Source organism: Mesoplodon mirus, assembly GCF_964341445.2.
Source record: "Mesoplodon mirus genome assembly, chromosome: 1".
Taxonomy (NCBI): Eukaryota; Metazoa; Chordata; class Mammalia; order Artiodactyla; family Ziphiidae; genus Mesoplodon; species Mesoplodon mirus.
Window position 1 is genome coordinate 84,140,402 of NC_138976.1, and position 25,813 is coordinate 84,166,214.

The 25,813-nt window shown below is 41.0% G+C and overlaps 2 protein-coding genes across 5 annotated transcripts in view; both read right to left on the reverse strand.

Moving 5' to 3' along the window:
* Nucleotides 1–25,813, reverse strand: part of PRUNE2 (prune homolog 2 with BCH domain) — a 270,984-nt gene that overhangs the window by 216,798 nt on the left and 28,373 nt on the right. For all 4 annotated transcript variants that reach the window (XM_082614415.1, XM_082614414.1, XM_082614413.1 and 1 more), the window contains exon 2: nucleotides 3,181–3,285. In XM_082614415.1, coding sequence (XP_082470541.1) covers nucleotides 3,181–3,285 — 105 coding nt within the window. The remainder of the gene's footprint in view (nucleotides 1–3,180; nucleotides 3,286–25,813) is intronic.
* Nucleotides 5,750–6,449, reverse strand: LOC309801290 (ER membrane protein complex subunit 6-like). Its single transcript, XM_082615949.1, has one exon. The coding sequence runs from the start codon at nucleotides 6,278–6,280 to the stop codon at nucleotides 5,948–5,950; it is 333 nt and encodes a 110-aa protein (XP_082472075.1). The 5' UTR covers nucleotides 6,281–6,449; the 3' UTR covers nucleotides 5,750–5,947.

Below are 25,813 nucleotides of genomic sequence, written 5' to 3' on the forward strand. Positions count from 1 at the left end.
TTCTCTCGTCATCACCAGCTCTGTCACAAGCCTAGTATTTGTTATACAGTTTTAACATCTTTATCATCCATCTCCCCTTCCTAGCAGGGATTTTTGTCTTTTTTGTTCAGTTATGTTTTTCAGTGCATAAAATGGTCTGGCACAAAGTAGGTAACACATATTTTTTGAGTGGAATAAATGAATCACCTACTGCTATGGTATACAAAGCACAAAGCCATTCCAACAAGGTGGTTTTTATTCCACCTGTCAGGCTAATACAGAATCACAATCATGTAATAATTATTAGCAATTTATGCATAGCAAGTTGTTTTTCTTATTAATTGAAAGAGTTATATCTAACTCCTGATACTGAAACTTGAGTCAAGAGCCATGTGGCCTGAGCCTATCCTGGCAGGACCTATTCTGGAGTTGGAGTCAGAAAAACTAGGTTCTAGCCCCAGCCTCTGCTGTGTGACTTTGAGAAAGCTATTTTTCTTTCTGAACCTCAGTTTTCTCCATCCATAGAATGGGGCCTTACCTACCAGAGTGAAAAGTATTTAAACAGTCAAACATGTGAAGCTGCAAACTCTGTCCTTCTCCTATGTGTTAACACTCTGAGAGGGAGTAGCCAGGTTCTCAGGAAAAATTAAAATGGAGATGCAGACCTGTGATAGGGGGCAGGGTCCAGTAAATTAAGAGGAAGACACAGATACTTAACAAATTCCCAGTATGTGACCCATCACTAATTACATATTGGTCCCCATGCTTAGTAGCGAGCCTTAGAAGAGAGAGAAAAGAGGCCACACATCTCTTTATCTATTTTACTATTACAACTAGTTTTCTCACTCCTTTTGTTGGATGTTATTATATTCATTTAGGACACTGTAGCTGTTGGTGGTGGTGTCATTATTATTATATAATTTCCTTAAGAGTCCATGCCATGGTCAGTCTAAAAACCAGTCTGGTTCAGTCAACTCTATGTTCTCAAGACATGCAACACCTTCTAGAAGTCAAAAAACCCAGTTAAATCATTAATCATTAGAGAAATACAAATCAAAACTACAATGAGATATCATCTCACACTGGTCAGAATAGCCATCATCAAAAAATCTACAAACAATAAATGCTGGAGAGGGTGTGGAGAAAAGGGAACACTCTTGCACTGCTGGTGGGAATGTGAATTGGTACAGCCACTATGGAGAACAGTATGGAGGTTCCTTAAAAAACTAAAAATAGAACTACCATATGACCCAGCAATCCCACTACTGGGCATATACCCTGAGAAAACCATAATTCAAAAAGAGTCATGTACCAAAATGTTCACTGCAGCTCTATTTACAATAGCCAGGACATGGAAGCAACCTAAGTGTCCATCAACATATGAATGTATAAAGAAGATGTGGTACATATATACAATGGAATATTACTCAGCCATAAAAAGAAACGAAATTGAGTTATTTGTAGTGAGGTGGATGGACCTAGAGTCTGTCATACAGAGTGAAGTAAGTCAGAAAGAGAAAGACAAATACTGTATGCTAACACATATATATGGAATCTAAAAAAAAAAATAAATAATAATAATAATGGTCATGAAGAACCTAGGGGCAAGACGGGAATAAAAACACAGACCTACTAGAGGGTGGACTTGGGGATACGGGGAGTGGGGGTGGGCTGGGACGAGGGGGGAGGGTGGCATGGACGTGTATACACTACCGGGCGTGAAGTGGATAGCTGGTGGGAGGTGGCCGCGTGGCGGGGGAGATCCGCTCCGTGCTTTGTGACTGCCTGGAGGGGTGGGATAGGGAGGGTGGGAGGGAGGGAGACAGGAGGGGGGAGATATGGGGACGTATGTATATGTGTGACATTCACTTTGTTGTAGAGCAGCTAACGCACCACTGTGGAGCAATTATATTCCAATAAAGACGTTTAAAAAACAAAAAACCCAGTTAAGGCGGGCAGTGGGGGGAGATAAATTAGGAGTTTGGGATTAACATATATACACTACTATATATAAAATAGGTAAACAACAAGGACCTACTGCATAGCATAGGGAATTATACTCAGTATCTTGTAATATCCTATAATGGAAAAGAATCTGAAAATCAAGTGTACAGCAAAGTAACTGAATCGCTTTGCTGTACACTTGAAACTAACACAATATTGTAAATTAACTATACTTCAATAAAAAATAAATAAATAAGAAAAAATTCAGTTAATAAGATTAGTATTCGATATGCATGTCTTAACACCGGCACATTTCTCTCCTCATACCAATTAATCTCCCTTGTAAAGTTTGGCACATTTTAAGATAAATTTGATAGAAAGCCGTATGTAGATATCAGAAGATTTTATCTGGCATTTTTGTCAGCTGCTGACCCAGAGCCATTCTTGCCACCTATAGCTCATTCTGGAAGACTGGGTTTCATGTGAATTTAAATCGTTCTAGATCAGCTATGCATACTCTCAGAGTTTAGGATCCAAACAAAATTGGAATAAAACAAATTTAACTCCAGAAAATTAAAAATTGTCTGAAATTGGGAATAGCACTGAGACACTCATAATGTACTTTTTTAGGCCTTAAGGTGAGCCATTAACATGGGCTGATGAATTTATGGAATGGAAATTTTAAAACAGTTTATTTCAAGAAAGGTCTTTTCCATCTCTGGCCCAAGGGAGATTACTGCAACTGAGAATGACCTTGCTGTGCAAAGTCAGGCTAAAAGGCAAACACAGAATATAGATGTGACATGTAATACCTCTATTACTGAAAATTCCAGCCAGTATGCTCTGTACTTCATGTAATGTTCACACAGGTTATTCTGCACATATTTTTCTACTCCCAAAGGCAAGATTATCCAACAAGGATGGTAAAGGAAAACAAGAAATTCTGAACCTTACTTTTGTCAATTCTCTGAACTTCCATAAAAGTAATCAACTATTATAAAATTTTTAAATTTTTATTTGAAAAAAATTGATCTTATTGAAATAATGTTTTATGCAGAGTCAGTAAAAAATGACTAGAACAATGCCTAACATGTAATAAGTGACCACTAAATATCTGTTAATGGATTATAATACATTATTCTCTGCAACAATAAACCAGACCACGAAAATTTAACTTTCCTTGTTTTTCCTGAAAATGTTTGTTTTTAAAAGTTATATCGTAATTCAAATAAAAAACAGAACCTTCTTTTCCCTCACCTTGTCTAGAAAGTAAGCATATGTGAAGGCAGAAATGAGAGAATCCAGGTCACACGATTTATGTCCAATAACCACATGGACCTTCTCCAAGCGTTTGCTTCGATTCTGAAACAAATCCAAATAAAACATCACAATTTAACAACAGATTAATATAAAGTGGATATTTTTCAATCTTTTTTAAAGTATGCCTTAGCTATATACAGACAATTGCAGAAATTCATAAATGTAACATGAAGTTTTATATAAGGACATAAAACTGCATAACGTTTAACATTCAGAAATGCTCATTCAAATTTTAGTTAATCGTCAGGAACAGAAAATTGTTGGTTCGAAACCTCGGGAGCTTCTTTGGGTGAAATCTGAAACTGGCCCCCATACACAGAAGGCAAAGGGAGATTGAAGAAAGAGGCAGGCCACTCCAGATTGGTAGGTGGCAGGTTCAATATGCAAGGGAACTTACAAGGCTTGTCTTGGGCGGCCACAAGACAAGTATATCTCCACACCTGCCCACCAGAATCAAAAGTTTATATAGAGGCCTTAACTGGCTTCAGTGACGTATGGTCTCAACAACACATTGCTCTCTCGAGGCTGTGTCCTTGAAAATGGTTCCCACTGTGTGATCAGTTTTTTTTTTTTTTTAATTTTTTTTTTTTTTTAAACCCACATTTGTTTATTTATTTATTTTTGGCTATGTTGGTTCTTCACTTCTGTGCGAGGGCTTTCTCCAGTTGTGGCAAGCGGGGGGTCACTCTTCATCGTGGTGCGCGGGCCTCTCACTATCGAGGCCTCCCCTGTTGCTGGAGCACAGGCTCCAGATGCGCAGGCTCAGTAGCTGTGGCTCACGGGCCCAGCCGCTCCACGGCATGTGGGATCTTCCCAGACCAGGGCTCGAACCCGTGTCCCCTGCATTAGCAGGCAGATTCTCAACCACTGCGCCACCAGGGAAGCCCGATCAGTTTTTAATTGTACTGATTGTACCATCCAATGTCAGGGGAGGGGGTGAGGAGCCTCCAATTGCCAGGGTCTAGCTCTCGGGTCAACTGGCAGTCATGTCCTCTCAATGACCTCCTCCAACAATAATGTGGTTTTATTAAGATCATCCACAATCTAACTTAATATGAACTGTATCTCTGAGTCATAATTTTTTAGTAAAAGATTATTTTGGTCTAAAGAGCAGTTCCATAGTATTCCATATCACTTCCTTATATAAGATGTTCTTCTCACTTTGAGAGACAAAGTGACTTTTTTCATATGTCCCTGGCGTGCAACACAATTTGGTATGAATTTATTTTTTCCTGCCACATTTTGGGTGACAGGATATGCCCTCTCTGCATTACATTCTATCAGTTAGCAAATAAAAGTTGTTGTAACACTTTTCTTCCCTCCAGAGAGAGGACTCTGATTAGTATTATTTCTCTAAAAATACAAATCAGTTGCTATTAAAGAGTGTATATTGTCACCTCTCTGTAAGGGAATACATACTATTTTCTTTCCTGGCTAACTCAATACTTCCTTAAAATTCCTTTATAGAAGGCTGACCTCCTTATAAAATACTGAGTTGGATTGCTAAAGAACTAATCACTTCCAGAAAATTTCACAACAAAACTGTCCAATAATGATGTGTAACCTAAATTGACACCTTTATAGTATGTCAGAGACGATACATATGTATACTTCCCCCACTTTTCATCCTTTGTTTTTTTGTGGTTTTTTTGTGCGGTAAGCGGGCCTCCCACTGCTGTGGCTTCTCCCGCCGCGGGGCACAGGCTCCAGACGTGCAGGCTCAGCGGCCATGGCTCACGGGCCCAGCCGCTCCGCGGCATGTGGGATCCTCCCAGACCGGGGCACGAACCTGTGTCCCCTGCATCGGCAGGCGGACTCTCAACCACTGCGCCACCAGGGAAGCCCCAACCTTTGTTTTAATTTCTTTTTCTAGGACTGACTAGAAAGCCAACTCAATTATAGTACTACTCAAAAAACCTACATTAAAAATCCACTGTTCGTGACCACTTCAATAAAAAAGACTTGTTATTCCTTTTTCTACAGAACAAAGGTAAAGGATTATTTAGTAACTTACTAGGCCTCTTACAATGTGTTGGTATGTATAGGGAACTGCCGTATCAGACTCAGAAACTAGTTATTCAACAACCAAGTTGTGGCCCAAGGAACATAATAAAGTAAATATCGGAGGAGGCTCGGTCAAGAGCCTATCAACGCAGAGAATGACGGCAGGATCAATATTGCAGATGAGTCGTCCAGTACGCAATATTGTTAACTTAAAATAAATGTATATATTTTAAAATATATTGACATCTTGATCTGTAGTAAAACAACAGGATTTGATTTGATTTGATTTTTTTTTTTTTTTTTTGCGGTACGCAGGCCTCTCACTGTTGTGGCCTCTCCCGTTGTGGAGTACAGGCTCCTGACGCGCAGGCTCAGCGGCCATGGCTCACGGGCCCAGCCGCTCCGCGGCATGTGGGATCTTCCCGGACCGGGGCTCGAACCCGCGTCCCCTGAATCGGCAGGCGGACTCTCAACCACTGCACCACCAGGGAAGCCCCCCCCCTTTTTTTAAAGGGTCTCACGCTTCATTTAATCTGAAGAACAGTACAGGCTCTTCGGCTTAAGATATAAATTATTTATAACGTTACAGGACAAGCGGCGACTCCAACAATTTAAAAACTAGGTAAGTCTACCTGGTGTTAATTTCCGGCAACAGTCCTCCCAATCTGTTTTTTTTTTTAAAGTCATCCCTGCCCACGTTTCAGTAGACGTGCACCATGCCGTAGAGGAATGTCCAGAACAGGACGTTGGTGAAGAGGCCTCCGATGAGACCTCCTGTAAAGAGAGGTCTTCGCGACTTAAAATATTTGCCCCACCTCCTTCCCGCCTTGAGAATTAAGAGCAGGGAGAGCAGGATGGAGGTGAGCAGGTAGAAGATGAAGCCGTAGAGGCCGGTGAGGCCGAGGATGCCGGCCGTGGCCCCTGACAGCGCCGGCACCGAGGTCCGGCAGTAATCCAGGACGGCGGCGTTGCCCCGCACAGCGGCCTCGCTGATGAACAGCGGCCCCTCCCGCTTGGCCACCACAGCGGCCATCGCACCCGCCCGGGCTCGGCCTCTGCTTTCTCGTGGAGCAACGCGGGGCTGCGGAGACAACCAAGTTACAGGTGGCGCCCGGAGCGTGGCGAGTTGGGTTTGCGCCGCCCCTCCCCCTGGGGCTGCGGAGACCTCGCACCCCTCAGTCTCGGACCTTCGAAAGACGCTGAAAAGGCTGAGGGCTCGGGGTTGCTGGCGGCACATCTGCATTTACGGCCCAGACTCGCCCAGTTACCTAGAGCCCGGCGGCGGACGCAGTAGCTCTGCGCTTCCTCAGACAGCCCGTGGTAGGCATTCCTGCGGCGCCATCTTGCACTCAAACAACAGGAGTTTAAAACGTTATAAACTCTCTGAAGATACTTACAACCACTGCCCTCCCATCACCATCTGTAGCTCCCATTCCTTCCTCCCCCAGCTTCCTTCCCTCGAGCTCATAAATGTATAGCTAGCTCACTTGTACTTTTTGAGGATTCGTCGAGGCCCAGTTCTTACTCTCAAAGCCAGACTGCTTCCCCTGTGCAAGACAGTTAGATATTTTAGAGGAATCTAAAGAAATTTGGCCAAATGGAATTACACTTCATTACAACACAAACAAATGCATTAGGAAATCATATTACTGTAGACTGTTGTTCTTCCGAGAAGCTCGAAGGTCTAAGTAGACATTACCTCATTTCTCCTCCCATATCTCTTGTAAGGCAGACAGTAAGAAGATGAATAACACGTTTTATAGGTCAATAGAGTCTGTGATAGGACCAGGATTGTTCCCAGAACCCATGATCCAGTACAAAGAGCCCTGCCTCTTCTGCCCTTCACCAACCACCCCATAATGCCATAATGACTTCAGCATCCACAAAATGAGCAAGCATGGAGATTGACGGAGAAAGAGAATGTTAAATATGCCTTCTAAATACAGCAAGGCTTCAGAAAATTGTAGCATTAAAATGACCCCAAAGCTGACCTATCCGCTTTCTTGTCTAGGTTCAGTAATTCCTAGGCACGGCTCTGCATTCAACACTCAACTTCCATGAAAGAAGACATGGGGGGAAATAAGAAGACTTGTGTGCCAATTCATTTCAAAGCCCAAGCCAATCACTAATTAGAAAAAGAAAGGAGCTAAATAGGATTGTGAACCCAAACATGCTAGACCAATTTTCACAATTTGGGAATCTTCTAAAATTATGATTTATTCATCCTTCTCCATTTAAAGAGAAAAAAGCACGTATCATCTTACAGATCAGGCTGTAGAAGATCCCAGTACAAGTCTTTGAGGGTTACTTGTAGTGCCACATGCCTCTCTCTTCATGCTTTCTTGTTTGTCTTCTGATTCCCCCTTCTTCCCACACATCCAGTTCCCTAAGAGTCATGACTTCTTCTGGCTCCACTTACTTTGTCTGCCATCTCCAGTCAATGCCCCAGCCCCCAGGCTCCAACACTGTCTTCTCCCCATCACCCACCTCCATCAAAATGTACCATTCTGGTGCCCATACTATCAGGGATCTATCTGCTCCTCCACTAGCAATTCCAATAGAGAGTCCATGCCAATGAGTACCCTTGGGTTAATGCGTTACCCACCAAGGTAACGTACTTTCATTTTAAAGAGACCTTCCAGAGATTATGCCACAATCCAAAAAGATGACCAGAAATTTCAGCCTGGCTGAAAATGTTGGACAAGAAAAAAGGGACCTCACAACAAGAAGGTACCTTTGGTGACTAGCAATCAGCCTTAAAAATAGTAGGCTCAACCTCAAAAAAATCTTAGATGTTCCAAAGTGCCTGATTCCTACCAAAACCCACTAAGATATAGTTAGAGTGTAGCAAAAGTCAGATATCATAGTAACCAGGCTCAGGCAGACTCCTGCCTGCTTGGAGGAATAAAACATGAAATTAGTTATATCAATCTTAATATCTATGTCCCTTGATACAGTTCAAATTGGAGATTATTCACAAAGAGACAAATTATGCTCAAATAAAAGTGACATATGTACAATTTTATCAATTCAATTAATCATTGTCATTCAACTAATAAAACCCTGTTTGTGCCAGGCATTGCACTAAGTCCTGGGGATACAGCACTGAACCAAACAGACAAAAATCCCAGTCCCCATGGTACTTTTATTTTAGTGCAAGGAGATATAAAGAACCAGTAATTAGATTATGATGAATGGAAGAGGAGGGTGCCCTGGGATGAGGCTCACTGAGAAGGTGACATTTGAATAAAGACCCAAAGTGAAGAAGTGGGACCTCCAGTTATCTCAGGCCAAGGAAATAGCAGGTGCAAAGGTGAAAGCATGCCCAGGATGTTCAACAAATAATTATTACCTAGTGTATACATTTTCTAAATGTGACTTTGTAAATTCCTAGCCAGGAGTGAATAGATCTGGCAAGGAAATAGCCACCCCCTGGTATTGATACAAGCACACCAAGCCTTAAGGAATCTCAGGAGACAGAAGATTCATCGTTACTACCTACACCCAGTGCTGAGCAAGCCCAACACAAAATGGAATCTTGATAATGGTTGAAATAGATACTACACTCAATTTATACTATACCCTACACTTCCGAATAGATGGACAGAATCTTACCATAATCAATGTATAAAAGAAAACATATTGAATATGCCAGTATTCCAGACCACAATTTTAATATGCTTTCAAAGTGTAAATCTATACCTCACTAAAGTGAGACTTCTTAATGAAGTTTACTTCTTACCTCTTTTTAAAAGCAGAGAAATACCTAAGCATTCAGATTCAACTGCCCGTGAAAGCAAACTGTACTTGTCAGGCAAAAGCACTTTCAAACACACCCACAGAAAACAGACCTGATCAGAAACAGCCTTGCCATAAGCTCAGCCTCCTCCGTCAATTTCTTCATAACTCCACCCTCTGAGGAACAAAGCTGCTCCTGCCTGGAACTTTCACATCCGGAGCCCCACAGCTAACCTTTAGTCAACAAACCCTTGCAATACAGTTATACTATGATTTCTCCATACCCATCCTACCCAACTCTCTTTTCCTAAAAACCCCAGGCAAATGTTTTCAAAAATAATGATTTGAAATGAATTTTGTTTCAAAAACATTATAGGCAAAGCCTGTGAAAGTTGGAGAGTCCCCTTCCTCGCACATTAAAGTAGGGCACATTCCTTAGTCCCTCATCCTTAACCAAAAAGTGAAGACGCGATAGAAGAAGCTGCTTGAATTTATCGAATGGTATCTCCAAAGAAACCCAGGCACAGAAAACAGTTGGCAATTGACTTGACTACTTCTAACTCCAAGTCAATGAGGGGTCTTCCTTCCTGAAGGCTGGCTCTGGGTGGCACAGAAAAGGGCCCAGTTCCTCCCCAGAAAAACCCCGTGAATCTATGGCCGCTGTGATTCTAAATCAGAAGACTCACAGGATAGGCAAGAGGAAACCTTACATGCTGCTAACCCCTATCAATCCCTATGTCCACGCCAGTCACAGTCACCAGGAAAACCAGGAGCTGGGTGCGGGGGATGCATAAGGAACCACAGCCAAATGAGCAGCAGGGACAAAGGGAGCTGTGGAGCTGCCCAGAACAACCTGGTCTTCCAAAGGCAAGAACTATAAGTCTCTGATCAGCTCTGTCGGATATGGATAAAGTCACATCCTTTGTTCACTTGGTAAATGAATGAGATGCCTCTTGATATCAGCCTTGGGTTTGACATGATGTCTGGAACTCCTGACCTGCTGCTGAACTTCTCATAATCTTATCATTACCTGGAAAAAGGTTGGGACCCAGAGGGAGCTAAACGCTGGAGGGAATAGCATGGCATCAATCGAAAGTTTAAAAAAGCAAAGGAGGGGCTTCCCTGGTGGCGCAGTGGTTGAGAGTCCGCCTGCCAATGCAGGGGACACGGGTTCGTGCCCGGGTCCGGGAAGATCCCACATGCCACGGATAGGCTGGGCCCGTGAGCCATGGCCGCTGGGCCTGCGCGTCCAGAGCCTGTGCTCTGCAACGGGAGAGGCCACAACAGTGAGAGACCCACGTAACGCAAAAAATTAAAAAATTAAAAAATTTAAAAAATAAAAAAGCAAAGGAGAAAAAGCTTATCACTCTATGCAAAGTCCCCAGAACACAGGGACTTTCCTCATCAACTGAAACCTTTGTATTTTATTCCTTATTTTTGTTTATTTTTCTGGTAAGAAAAGAAATACATGTCATTATAAAAAGTCAGACACAACAAAAATTAATAAAACAAAGATAACAACTGTTAACATATTGTTGAATATTCCACATTTTAAATTTACGCACGTATATTTACACATATACTTTACAAAAATGGGGTACTTCTACTCTTTAGAGATTTCCTTTTTTCACTTAACAGTATACTATGGACCTTTTTCCATGACCAAAGCTACAGTTATTCTTCATTCTTACTGGCTTAATGGTAGCTACTGTGTGGATACATCTGTATGTATGGAGGGGTGGCAGGGTTGGTATGTATATATAGAATTCCTGGAATTAGAATAAGTGCTTCTTCTTTAAATCTGCATGATATTGCCAAATAGGATACTCTGGCCCACTGGCCACCTAGTTTAGTCCAATTTCACTCTAATGGTTAATTAATAAACAATAAGAAGTGAATGGAGGCTGTAATTGATCTCTTCTGAGAGCTGTACCTCAGGTCATGTGTAAAAGCAAAAACATTTACCAGAATCTACAAATTCAGGACTCAGACTTTTTATATTTAATTTTCTCATAAATGTCCAAATTTACTTGGTGACGTACTAGATGAATATAGACCAATTAATTAGGAAAAGGCAAAAAGCTTTGAATGATGAAACTCAAATGATTTTGAGATAATTTAATTGTCTCACTGATAAAATGAAAACCTAATCAACTCAGAGAAGTATATATTGTCTAGAGCCTCCCCACTCACCGCCCTCCTAACCAACCCCAGTAATATTTTCCTTCAGCCTCTCTTTGCCATGCTGAAGAAGGCCCTCTTTTAATATCTCTCATTTGGGAAAAATGAGGGATGAGAGTCGGTCTGAGCAAATTCAGCTATAAATGGCTCAGACCCTGTGCACCTGTATCCCTTCTAGACTGTCAAATGCAGAGGCCACTGGGGGTAGGCGGTGAGGGGGCAAAAGCTAAACCCACCTATTGCCCAAGGCCCTTCTTCTTGGGTCCCCAGTTTCCTTGGGGTCAGGATCTTTTAGTTGGGGCATCGGGTACTGGCTCAACCATTCTTTGTCTTTCTCAGCTGAATCCATCTTCCTCAGCCTTTTTGCTACCGATCTTGAAAACACAATGTTCTCAAAAGGAATGACTTCATATACAGTTTACATACTTCCTCTGGATCATAATAATGATTTGGGCTGGAATTGTTATTTTACTTACAGCATTTAATTTTTTTATATTTTTTTTGTTCAAGATTCCTTTACTGACAATGTCCTCAAAGGACAGTTTTGGGGGACAGCACCATTATTTTTCCTCCACAACTTCAACCAGAAAAGGTCAAGGATGGTCCTCCCATATCCTTACCTTTCCTGAAAAGCCCCTTTAGGAATTGTCCTACATAGCTTCCTAAGATATTATCATTTTTCAGCCATTCCACTTTTGGGGGAACTGTGTCCATACATGTATTACCAACTGGATGGGATAGCTCTTTACTTTCCTTTTGGTACTGCTTCCTTTCAGCTTAAGTAGAAATCTGTCTGCCACGGTTTCATAGATTTTTATAATCTCTCAACCTTCCTCTTTTCAGACTTAAGAGCTGTAGTCTTTTCCATCTAGCCTCATCTCTGACCTTCTGCTGTCTGTGCCCCTTTGCTATGCTTAGACCTTGCTATGAACTGAATTGTGTACCCCCATAATGCATATGTCAAAGGCCTAACCCCCAATGTGATGGTATTTGGAAATGGGGTCTTTGAAAAATAATTGGGTATAGATTTAGTCATGAGGGTGGGGCCCTCAAGATGGAATTAGTGCTCTTATAAGACACCAGAGTGCTTGTGCTCTCTATCTCTCTATTTCTTTCTATCTCTCTCCACCATGTGAGATCACAGGGAGAAGGAGGCTTTTGATAAGCCCAGATGATGGTTCTCACCAGAACCCAACCATGCTGACACCCTGATCTTGGACTTCCAGGCTTCAGAACTGTGAGAAATAAATTTCTGGTGTTTAACCCACCCAGTCCATAGTATTTTGTTATGGCAGCCCAAACTTACTAATACAGACCTCCAAATTGGACTCATTCTAAAATTTAAATCTACCTAGCAAATAACTGATCTTTAGAGAAAGCTTGGAAGAGCTTATTTTTACTAAATGATTGATGTCAAAGGCAATACAAGGGTTTTAAAAACCAAATGAAAAAGAACACCCCTGCTACACACACAGAAAACTACCCCATGTCACCTAAGGTTAATTAACTATCAAACATAGAGTTAATTTATACCATCATAGTAATGTAAGTTACTTTATAAAATAATGTATGTTCATTGTAAAATATTTGGAAAATGTAGAAACAAAAAGACAAAAATCCTCAAGACCCAATATGATCACTATGAACACAACGTATTCCTTCCAACTTTTTTTTTTTTTTTTTTTTTTTTTTTTTGCGGTACGTGGGCCTCTCACTGCTGTGGCCTCTCCCGTTGCGGAGCCTGTGGCTCAGCGGCCATGGCTCACGGGCCCAGCCGCTCCGCGGCATGTGGGATCCTCCCGGACCGGGGCACGAACCCGTGTCCCCTGCATCGGCAGGCAGACTCTCAACCACTGCGCCACCAGGGAAGCCCTTCCTTCCAACTTTGTTCTATACATTTATGAGTGTTCTCTTTTGTAATACTGTGATCATATCATACCTAACATTTTGTAGTTTCTCTTTTTTAACAACATTCTGAGTATTCTTTTAAAATTCTAAAATATAAATGTTGTGATGACCAGGAGTAATATGTGTTTGCTTTTGTAACCCCAGCTGCCCAGTCTATTGCTTTGCACACAGTAGGTGCTCAATAACCATTGAAAAAATGAATAAGTAAATGAATAACTATGACATTTAATGGATACAGTATTCATTAATAAGGATCATTATAAATTATTTAGTCAGGTCCCTACTGTTGCAGATTTAAGTTAATTTTTTGATAATGTAAATAAGACTGCAGGGAATATTTGGAACATAGTATTTTTGTGCCCATCTCTAGTTATTTCTTCAGGATAAACTCCCAAATTTTACATTTCTGGGTCAAAGAATGTAGGTATTTTAATGCTCACCAGAAAAGTTGTAGAAATTTACATTTTCACCCACAGAAATACCTGATTTTCAAATCTTCAACTCTGTGTTTAAGCATTATCTTGTTGATAGGTAAAATAGTATCTTAATGTTGTATTTATTATAATTATAAGGGCTTTAGGTCATTTTTTCATACAGATACTAAACATTCCTGTCTTCATACAGACATATTTTTTTGTGAATTTTTCACTGTATATCCTTTTAGGATGTTTATCCTATTCTCACTGATGAATTAAAATACTATATTATTAACAAATTCAACTCTGGAAACATTATATTACTTTGTTCTCTGGCCTTGGGCATCTATGGAACAGCTTGTTCAATAAGTTGCATTAAGTGTGCAATAAGCATGAATTATTTAATCTGATATTATCCTTTCAAGCACTAAAGAGTAATGGTAGACTCTTTACCATCTTTTCCTCAGTCTACCTACTGTGCTTTCTGAAAATGTTGCAATAATACAGGTCAGACTCTGCCTTGGTCTCTAGATCTTGATCGGAATGCATTTACTTCTCTTATAATTAGCCTCATGTAAAAATGATAATGCAATTTAAATTTAAATCTAAGGTGCTTATTAAGTGTCTTTAAAAGTAGTGAAAATTTTGATAGACAACAGCACCAAAAAGAATGACAGAACTAAGAGAATAGATCTTAAAAGTTCTCATCACAAAGAAAAAAAATTGTAACTATGTATGGTGATGGATATTTAAATAAAAATAGATTTATTGTGGTGATCATTTCACTATATATTATATACAAATACAAATGATTCAGTATACAAATATCAAATCATTATGCTGTATACCTGAGACTAATATAATGTTACATGTAAACTATATCCCAGTAAATACATACATATAACATGTGATTTAGCTACTTCAATTCTGTGGGAAAAAATGATAAAAGATAAACAACAGAGCAGGAGATAATATTTGCACCATCTTTCTATTAAAAGGGCAATATTCCTAACATACAAAAAGTTTATACACATTGATTTAGAAAAAGACAAATAACCAATGGAACAATCAGTAGAAGTATGAACAGGCAATTAACAGAAGAAAAATGAATAAATGAAAAGAAATTCAGCCTCATTAGTAGTCATGGAAATGCAAATTAGACCAAAAATAAAACGGTTTTTTTTTTTGGCCCATCACATTGGCAAAAAATTGAGAGTGCTAACATCCACCCTTGGTTAGACTGTAGGCAGCAGAAAGGAATACTACAACCGATGTGGGAATAATTTGACAGTATCCTTTAAAATGCAGAATGTTCACACTTTTTTTTTTTTTTTTTTTGAAGTACGCGGGCCTCTCACTGTTGTGGCCTCGCCCATTGCGGAGCACAGGCTCCGGACGCGCAGGCTCAGCGGCCATGGCTCATGGGCCCAGCTGCTCTGCGGCATGTGGGATCTTCCCGGACTGGGGCACGAACCCGTGTCCCCTGCATTGGCAGGCAGACTCTCAACCACTGCGCCACCAGGGAAGCCCTGTTCACACTTTTTGATCCAACTAATTTATTTCACTTCTAGGCATCTATTCTATAGAAATAAAATCACCAACAAATGTGGATACTTTAAAATTCCTTATTATAATTCAAAATCCATTGTTAAATATGGATATTCAATAAAATCCCAAAGAACGTTTATTGAAGCAGTATTTGTAACGGAAGCAAAAACAAAAAACAAATAAGAAACAATGTCAAGATATAACCAAGGAATCGTTGGACAAATTATGTACTATCCATAAAGTAGAATCAAAGCAACGATTACCAAACAAATGAGTTAGATCACCATTTAATGACCTGGAAAGATGTATTCCAATATTTTTCCCACTACATCACATGGCTATTTCTTCCTTCCTGGGTCCTGCCTCTCAGAAGAAAAGCATGCTGTGGCTTCCGCTTGGGTGACAGTACTGTCTTGCTGACTGCACTAGGATCACCTACTAGGACATTATTGTAATGCAGATTTCTGAGCCCATCCTGATAGCCAGAATTAGTAAGTCTGTAGTAAAGTCTAAGAATACTGTGACTTGTTTGGGAACCATGGCCTTAAAGAGAACCCAAGGTTAGCACCCAGGGACCATTTGGCTTCTGTCAACTGCACAATGTATCTGCATTTGGGTTTTGAAAGGGGCTGCTGGAGTTGCTCTAGATTAAGTACAATTTCAGAGGGAATTACTGATGTTACATTACTTAGATTTACTCAAGTCTAGAGTTAGAAAAGGGCTTGGATTCACCCAGTTGAAACCCATCAATGGTTTCCAAAGTGAGGTTGTGGACCTCCAAGTAAGAGAAGAAACCATGTAAACTCTTGTTTAACTCATCCTTTTAAGTATTCTGTTTTTCTAAAAATATAAAATGTGCCTTATATGCTAGTCAATTAATACATGAACAGAATTCAGAAATAAATATATGTCCTCAGATAATGAACTCAAAAGACTTTTACTAATGCTGTTGTACAACCAAAAAATGTTAGAGACCATTTTTTTATAGATGAGAAACTACGAACTGAGAGATAAAGGGCAGAGGTAAGTAATAACTGTATCGCCCATCTGAAGTCCACCATGGCCCAATATTCTACTTCTGTTGTGTAGTACGGCGAAACAAAAGTCAACCACACAAATGAAAATAAACAGTAACTCTCTTCACTTACTGGCATGTGCAATCTTTAGTTCCTAGTCACCCATGCATTTGGGGGTCAGCTATTCAATATCAGAGATCCAGTTCTACTAGATCAATGGTTCCTTGCAAGTCCTGGCCACATCCTGAACTTGGTATCCCCCAGAGTTCCTAAGGCAGTGAGTATTCTGCACACAGCTGATGCTCAAATCAACATTTGCTAGTGAAAACAATGATTGGATATAACAGTTGGGCAGAAGAGCGTTTTCAATTTTTAGATCCTTTGTCATGCTCTTATGAAATAACAGTACTATGGACTAACATTTTGTTAATAGCCCAAAAGTTAAAAATTGTATTACAGGCTGCAAATAATCACCCCTCTCTCAAGCTTAACAGATTCTCATTTCATGGTGGGGTCTCTCTCTGAATCTCTCTACACGCACGCACACACACACACACGCACACCAGAGTATGATGACACGTGCCTCCTCATGGTATAAAGTTCAAAACAAATCTTTAAAATGATTTTATATAGTGACAGATCTTATGACTATTATTCATCACATATTACTTATCACATATTTTCCCCTTTCCTCTTGACTTCTGAATCTATTCCACATTCTAAATTATTCATTATTCTGAAGACATAACTGTTGTAATAATTTTCTTTTTGATGTCTCAAGCAGTGGAAAGTAGTCCACTGTGGAACTCTGTCAAAACATGACTTGCTATTAGTGGTGTGCGTCAAACGGGCCCAATCCTGGGCCCTGATCCGTTAACCCCCATAGAAGGGTTTAACTGTAATTAGCTACCAGGTGTTACTCAGCTGTGGCCCCAGCACTTAAGTGGTTAATGGATGTCCAGTGTACAGTAATTTTTAAATTCCAGTTTACATGATTTCAAGACAAAAGGGTATTTATTGTATTAGCAATCAGAGCTAGTAAGGTTGCTGCCCCAAAGCACTATTTTTCTAAGGAATTCTATAACTTCATATAGTGCTCTTTTACCTATTTTGCAGTTATATCATATCCCTTTCAGTTGACAAAATGTGGAAAATGTGTCATAAAGTTCAAATTACTTCCTATTGTCTATTCATAAATAGGATAACAATAAGACATACAACTGCTTTCCTCAAAGGTTGTTAAGTGTTCAAATCTAGAATGTCCTTTTCATAAAATGCTGATAATTTCTCAAGCCCGGAGATGAGTATGTGGAGTTTTCTCTGGCTCCTCTGTGGTGTGTGCTTGAAAACATAAATAATTAAAAGTAACTCTGAGAGACTAAGACAAGAAAGCAAAGAGGTTTACAAGAAAGAAGGAGAGAAAGGAAAGAAAAAAAGAAAGAGAGGGACGGAGGGAGGGAAAGAGAGAGAGAAGGAAGGATGGATGAGGGAGGGAGGAAGGAGGGATGAAGGGAGGGAAAGCCCTTTTCACCAGGTCTTGGGAAAAGCCTGGGCCCTTGAGTGCACACTCTGGGTAGCTAGTCAGAGCATGTCTTGGTTTCCATCCTTAGAGGTGAATCAGCACTTAGAATGGTACTTGGTAAAAATACTCAACTAAATATTGATTGAAAGCATGGACTAAAGCAATAAATAAGAAGCCCAAATTCTGAGTTCGCAGGCAGCTAAAGCCTGGATTGAGACCAGAACAGTACAACCAGGAAGATGGTTTGTCTCCCTCCTCCTTTGCCCTTCACCTCCCTTATCTACTACCCGGTACCCTCCCACGAACACTCACACACGTCCCACGCCCTTTGGGACATTCTTTTTTATCTTTGTCTTATGGGGAGGGGCTGGAGAAGAACAGCAGCGTTTATGATACCATCCAGGCACAACAAAGGAAAATCAAACCCTCTTGGACCCAGAAAAGCCAATCCGTATCACCCTGACACGATTCCAATGGAATCTTCTGTGATGTAATTGAACAAAGAAAATGTTCTCAGTAGAACTAGGATTTAGGGCTAAATCAGCGAGGCGTCCCAGGGCTGTCAGGTTAACTTAGTATCAGGAAAATTACTGGAGGGAAATAAAGAACTGAGAGCCTTCCCTTTGCTTTTCTTTTTGTGGGCTTGCTTTTGTTCCCCCTTCATCTTGGCAGCTTTACGTTATTCCTACGCTCCTACACGCACGTTATCTGAATGTTCACCCTGGCTGCAATAAGTCAAAAACAATTTTTAAAAGGTGGAGAAATAGCCCCCAATTGTGATTTCAATCATGATTCACTAGAGCACTTGGACCTGCTTCCGTTGTTTACTTTCCTCATCCATGGAAAAAAGAAATGCACTTTGAACACAAGGTGGACGTAAATGGGAAGGGGGGTTCTTTAGTAACTTTTTAATCAACATATCACGGGAAAACTTAGGATGACATTTAGTAAATATATGACCTGCACTAAGTGTTTCTGTAAAACTTCTGTAGTAAATAACTTATATCAAGCGCAGAGGGAAAATATCCAAAATAACAAAAGGTATGATGACCTTTGAACTACTTCGCTTTACCTGTCATTTTCTGTCCATCCAAACACAGTCTCAAGGCTCTCTGCTAAGAATATAGAACCTTCTGAAAAATGGGATGTACATCTGTGTGTAGACAGGTGTTGCTGGGTTCTGTAGCAGATGTCCACACACACTCTCAGGCCTGTTCCATTTGATCAAGTCCATCAATACGAATAACCCCTTGAATGAGGTGCAAATGGGAATTAGGAGGAAGTGACATTACTGTTAACACCTATGTAGAAACTGAGACGCTAAATAGCCACCCCCTTCCCCAATAGCTGCACTAGAGGATGGACATGGACTAAGGGAATTCTATAAAATGGAAGTCCCCCCATGTGGGTCATTGACACAATCCCTGCTGGAACAACTCACAGAAGCATCTCTAGGATAAAGCACTTTGTCCAGGGATGGGCAACACCCAAACCACTGAGCTTCGAAATACAATATCAATCAGAAAAAAAAAAGATGAGAAAGCTATGCTTATGTTACTACTTCTCAAATTTGCCCTAAAGATTAATATTTAGTAATAGCCCTAATTTTTGTTGCTATCTTTCTCACCTTTAAAGTTGTTATAAGTTGTAGGAATGTACCTTTTTCCTTGATTAAAAGTATTTCCTTTTTTACTGGAAACATGGTGATTCATAAGTATTTTTAATTTTCTTTAATTGATCCTTATGGAAAAGAAAAAAAAGCCTTCTCAGCTCTACACTAAGTTCCCAGAACTTCCTTTTGTGAGCCTTCCCTCAGATCATGTCCTCTTAACTGTGTCGCCTCTTTCAAAGCCAGCCGCTGTATGGCGCAGGCTGTCCGGATCCTTTAATTATTTCTTCTCCCTCAGACTGGGAGGGCTGAAGCTAATTAGTCAGGTTTTTTCTCTCCATGATCAAGCCAAGATGTGCTCGGAAGACTTTTCCCAGAAGCTTTGCTTTTCTGCAGTCAGCTTTTTGTTGTCATAAGGAAGATCTATTGCTTTAATACTCACGCGAGTAAATGTCTGTATTTGGAATGGACGTCAGGCAGGTGACACCACACACCTGGCATGTCTGAAACCTTCTCAGACATGACAGTAATGAACAGATAAGTGGCTAGAAGCCGGCAGGAGGAGAAGATGCATTTCCAGCAAGCTGCAGTTATGCAGGTTCACAGGGACGTGTACTAGAAGTATGCAGAGCAATGACTACTTTGCAAAGATGACAGTTTTTAATGATGCCGTTATTTAGTACACTGTGTGTTTTTCAGTGACAGAAGAACCCTTACCTTCCAAGTGACCTCTCATTCTCTCTCGCTGTCTCTCAATATTTTGCAAATTAGAAAACCCTTTTCAAAACTAAACAGTACCTGGCACAGAGTAGTTGGGTATTCAATAAAGATTTATTAAAATACGTGTCTGGTGACACAGCATAGTGCAGTAGGATATAGATGTAGATGAAGATAGATATAAAAATATGTGCATAGGTATTATTTCGTATGTTTTAAAAGTATAAACATGTTAACATTAACTAAGTATCACCCTCTGAGAACAAGCTTTTCCAGTGAAAAGTTTCCAGTTTTCTAAGCATCAGATCCTTCCAGCACTGGGATAATATGATTTTATGATTCTAAGTACTACATAACCTATGTTTCAGTTGCCCAGACATTTTCCCTTTGCTCTCTTCTGTTGAGAGAATTGCCCGGAGTCTCCAAACATAGCCCCTCAATATAGAAAAATTTCAATATATCCATTTGAATTTTACTTTTGCCATTTAAAGGTACATCATCAACTGAATAGATTATGAAAAAGTTACCTTTAATACAAAATATTGCAACAAAGTTTTCTGCCTTGTTATTTTAAATAATCATGTAAAAACAGAAAGGTGTTATATTAGAGGAAGATTTTGTTATTTTAATTTTTAAATAGGTGTCACATTGAACTTTCAGTAAAAAATATATATCCAAAGAATGACAAATGAGGAAGGTTTAAAAATATTATGTCAACCTTAACAATACATAATAAAAATGCATCAGACCGCCAAATCTTCCACCATAATAAATAGCTGTAACATGGATGACATCAGCTTTAAAAATTTTTCACTCACCTTGTAAAATAAATCTTTGTTCATTTTGGGCTTGTGGCTATATTCAATGATGAATTATGTACAGCTTTTAATTAAAGACTCAAATTTTCTTACCATTTTATTTTCCTTAAGAGAGTACTCTTTCTGAGTAACTTCTTTAGCAGAAGTTTAAAAATTCAATAACGACTAGAATATTACATCCTAATTTCTTAATACTGTGGTGTCTGCTCTGAAAATTCCAAATATTAGTAACCTAACACTTATGACAACTGCAAACCCACTGTCCTATGTACAGATGTGAAGCTTTTGGAGGTACTGATGTAGAAGCAAATAGTCTTATTAGAAATACTTGTGGGCTTCCCTGGTGGCGCACTGGTTGAGAGTCCGCCTGCCAATGCAAGGGACACGGGTTCGTGCCCCGGTCCGGGAAGATCCCACATGCCGCGGAGCGCCTGGGCCCGTGAGCCATGGCCACTGAGCCTGCGCGTCCGGAGCCTGTGCTCCGCAACGGGAGAGGCCACAACAGTGAGAGGTCCGCGTAACGCAAAAAAAAAAAAAAAAAAAAGAAATACTTGTCAGTTACTCACCAGACAACAACTGGAGAAGTGAATCTATGGTTTGAAGACCCAAAGGAGTAATAGCATTTTAGGAGTGACCTTGAACTGATTAAGAAAGTATTGTTTATCTTCACAAATCGATCGAAGTCCTGCCCTATGCTCCCCTCCGAAGTTTTGTTGTTGTTGGTTTGTTTGACTCTATCTCAGAAGGCTATAGCAACTAAGAGCCCTTAGATCATATAACATACAAATTTTCATCAAAGGAAAAACAGAGAGCAAGACTCCCCAACACGTGAGTGCACGGGGGCGTGTGTGTGTGTGACTTCTGAATTCACTCATGTCTTGAGATCTTTAGAATCTCAGGGTGGAAAAACGGAGAGAAGATGCTTTTAAAAAATCCTTGAGGGCTTCCCTGGTGGCGCAGTGGTTGAGAGTCCACCTGCCGATGCAGGGGACACAGGTTCGTGCCCTGGTCCAGGAAGATTCCACATGCCGCGGAGCGGCTGGGCCCGTGAGCCATGGCCGCTGAGCCTGTGCGTCTGGAGCCTGTGCTCCGCAACGGGAGAGGCCACAACAGTGAGAGGCCCGCGTACCGCAAAAAAAAAAAAAAAAAAAAATCCTTGATAGTTAAGCTTCTGGATGTTGTGGTAGGAGAGTGCTGGTAGTAAAATGTGGATGGGGGCAAGAAAAGATGGAGAGAATGTGGGACCATTGATGGGGGAGGTGGTCCTCTCTTCCCACTCTCTTGGTGAGCAAACCCCAGCTAACTGGAGAGACAAACTCAAGTGGCAACAACCAGTTAGTAACAACAGTGACAGCAGAGAGCACCTCACTGTCTCACAACCCCAGGGGGGCGCCACTCACATCCCATGGAGCTGTGCCCAGGGGGTACCATTCACATGCATTCCAAGTGAATGGTGCCTCCAGAGCAACTGCTGAGCCACTGCTGTGGTTTCTCTGATCCTGGCATCATTTCACAAAGTTCTCAGAATCCTGGGTGAGAGATCCTTTAGCATCCCCAAGTTAAGTCTGGTGCACAGAGACTGCCGGAGGTAACTGCCCCAGGACTGGGATTGCCAAAGCTGTGCATCTGACCGCTTCCCTGCCTGTGGGCTGACAGCAGCGCGGACTGTTTCTAGTAATCTGGTGCCTCCAAGGCTCTGCACAGTCCTGCCTTCCTCTACCTCCTACAGGCTGTTTCATACATGTTTTTAAAATTATCCTGGTTAACTTTTTATCATCCTGGGGCAAATGGAACAAACATGAATTACTATGGTAATATGGTGTTTGGTAATTATGATATAGATAATGCCATTGAAAGAAATGAAAACAGTAAACCTTCATACAGATTAGCACAGACAATGGCATATTTAGAAAGCTTCCATTGTTTGGCCCTACCTGGCAACAATAGACACTAGGTCATGTCCACCACAGTCCTTGCCAACTGGAAGGTGGTCCTTCAGAGAACTAACCCTTACTTGCAGCCGTCTCCACTGAGAGCACAGCATCAGCCAGTCCCGCCACTGAGGCGTCTTCAGGGGCATATTCCAGACCCTTCTCTCAGCCCACCCTTCCTGAGTTTCTCCCCAGCTCCTTGCCCCTCCATGAGCTCTTAGGAAAGTCCCTCCTTCTAGAGAATGGGGGAGGGGAACAGGGCAATGAGGTCCAAAAAACAGTCTGTTTTCATTCCTCCTGCACCCTGCTACGAAAACAGTGGGGTTCTTCCTACATTACAGGTCACTGAAAAACAGTGTGTGGGCACACAGGACAGGAGCATTAACTGCCCCAAAGTGTCGAGAAACTTCCCGAGAAGGTCTTTCGTCCAGAAAAGAGAGGTGAGAGATTTCCAGGCTGAGAAGTAGCAGGAGCCTCTACCGTTCTTTCCATGCTTCTCATTAAGTCAAAAACCACTGGACACAGTGTTTATGGGAAGCATACACACACACACACACACACACACACACACAAGCACCTACAAGCTCCTTCTTGGACACAGATTCAGGTGAAATGAGAATTTACAGGTGAAATGCATGATGTCTGTGATTTGCTTTCCAATACCCCAGGAAACAAAACTGTACATGCACAGCGTGGAAACAGATGAAACAGAATGGCAAAGCATTGGTAATTACTGAAGATAACTATTATGGGTTGAGTTTCATCCCCTCAAAATTCCTGTTGGGGTTCTAAAACTCCAGCACCTCAGAACTTACTTGGAAATGGGGTTGTTGCAGATGCAATTAGTTAAGCTGGATGAGGTCATTAGGGTGGGCCCTAATGCAATATGACCGTGTTCTTGTAAAAAGGGGAAATCTGGACACAGAGACACGATAGAGGGAAGATGATATGAAGACACAGGGAGAAGTCTGTCCACGAGCCAAAGAACAAATGAGACCGTGAGAAGTTAGGAGACAGCCCAGGAACAGATCCTTCCTTCCCTCGTGCCTTCAGAGGGAGCATGGCCCTGGGACACCTAGATCTCAGACTTCTAGCCTCCAGAACTGTCAGGCACTAAATTTCTGTTGTTTTAAGCCACTCAGTTTTTGGTACTTTGTCTTGGCAGCCTGGGAAACTAGCACACTAAGTCCTAGGTCCACGGAGGGTTCATTATTCAATACTTTCCATTTTTGTATATGTTTGAAATTTTCCATAATACAAAGGTTGAAAAAAAGAAGGCTTGTACATAGTCTCAAAAATACTAATAATTCAGCTGTACTCTGCTACAGCACTCCCTGAGAAAACCACTCAAGTGCCAAAGTAGCTCAGATATCCAAAAATACAGCTGGTCCCCTCTTCAATCCATGAGTCTAATTTCACATCTGTAACCCCTTTTTAAGGAACCGCTGGTAAATCTCCCACACAAGGCGCCAGAGAGCTCTGCCTTGCCTCTTGGCTCTTTTGGGCTCCAAACAGTGCACCCTCCTCTGAAGCATAACTGCAGGCCGTCTTGCAGTGCCTTTGAAGCCGCACATGAGGCAAGGCAGGGGAAGGCATCTTGCAGCACAGATCCACAGTGAAAGCTTTTGTGAATTAGCTTCCTGCCAGTTGTGCACAGGCTACCAGATACACTATATTAACGACACTTAACAATCAGTGGGCAGGTTAAGAAAAAGTACACCAGGAAGTGCATTAAATAACCTCATGATCACATTTAAAGGCCAAAGTGAACCAGGGCCACTACCAGTGCTGAAATACATGGTAACAAAAGCAGTCAGCATTTTCCATACCATATGCTTGTAAATGTTATTCTGCAGGGAACCAATTAAAACTATGGAATACTTAGAACACAGACATATGGAACAAAACAGGGTAACTTATCTTGTCACCATGGTGCTTGCTCAGGACATCTATTAAGGAGATGTAATCCTGAATTATTAGTACCAATAAATGCTATCTTAATTATGACTACCAAAAGGCAACACCAGCAGGTGAAGCTTCTGATTTGGTTGCGGCATCATTTAGAGTTTTAAACGGGAGGAGAGCCTGCTGCCTCCAGAGTCACATGAAGTACCGACTGCATTAAACATCAGAAATATAATCACTGCAGCAAACTGTTAGTCAGGCTGGGTCTCAGTTGTCTCACCTGTTACTCTGGGAAAATAACAATAATAACATTCTTCAAAATTCGCAGGATTCCTAGGAAAACCATTTAGAAAGTGGAGGTGAAAGAACATTGGGAAGTATAATGCTTTGAACCAGTGTCGAGTATTTTTTTATTGTTACTGATGGAGAGAAGGCATGCATGTAACACAAAATAAGCAACTATCAAGATTGACCGTGATAGCCATTACATTAAAAATCTAGAGAGCTTTATTAAGTTTTCCTGACATTAAAAAGGATTGAAATGAACTCGATTTCTAAAATGTGAGTTACATTCCTAGGTCAGTCTAATAGGTAAAAGACAGTGGACATGTTCCATCCTGTCGCTGGAGCTTCATTTGGCATTACTGCTTAATTTAGAATTAACGTTTAAAGGTACCAGACATATAAATTCTAGTAAGATGGTTCAAACATCATAGGAATAATGCTAGAACTGCAGACTCAAGCAATATACCTCAGATACAGTGTATGCAAGAAATATAAAAGGAGAGATTAAGGAAAAGAGTAAAAAGAGCTTCTAGCTGAAGGAGCGTATTAACTATCACAAGACATCAGAAAGAGGGGTTGGGGGGAGTACTGTAGTGCCTGGGGGGACTGCATTAATTAATAATAAATTAACACCAAAATGTCTGTAACCAGTTTCGAAACACTAATTCCACATGCATACAATCTATTTTCATCATCTGGGTTAGTCCCAAACCTAGCAACATGCTGTGCACATAGTGAAGAGGTGCTCAACAAATGTTTATAAATAAATGAATGAGGAACGTGGGCATAGGGGCTCCCCCAACACTTAAGCCGTCTCACTGCTAACCATCCTTCTTCCTTACCTACACCCCTTTGACAAATATCTCAAACGGGAGAACATTAAAATCACAGGGTGGCGCAAGAGGCATGAAGAAGGTTTAAAAACGCACAGCCTTGGCCCATCTGCTATATTCCCATCAGGTAGATCTGAAG

Bases quoted from the DNA above. Each gene is read 5' to 3' on its own strand.
- LOC309801290 (XM_082615949.1), bottom strand. From the start codon at position 6,280: ATGGCCGCTGTGGTGGCCAAGCGGGAGGGGCCGCTGTTCATCAGCGAG.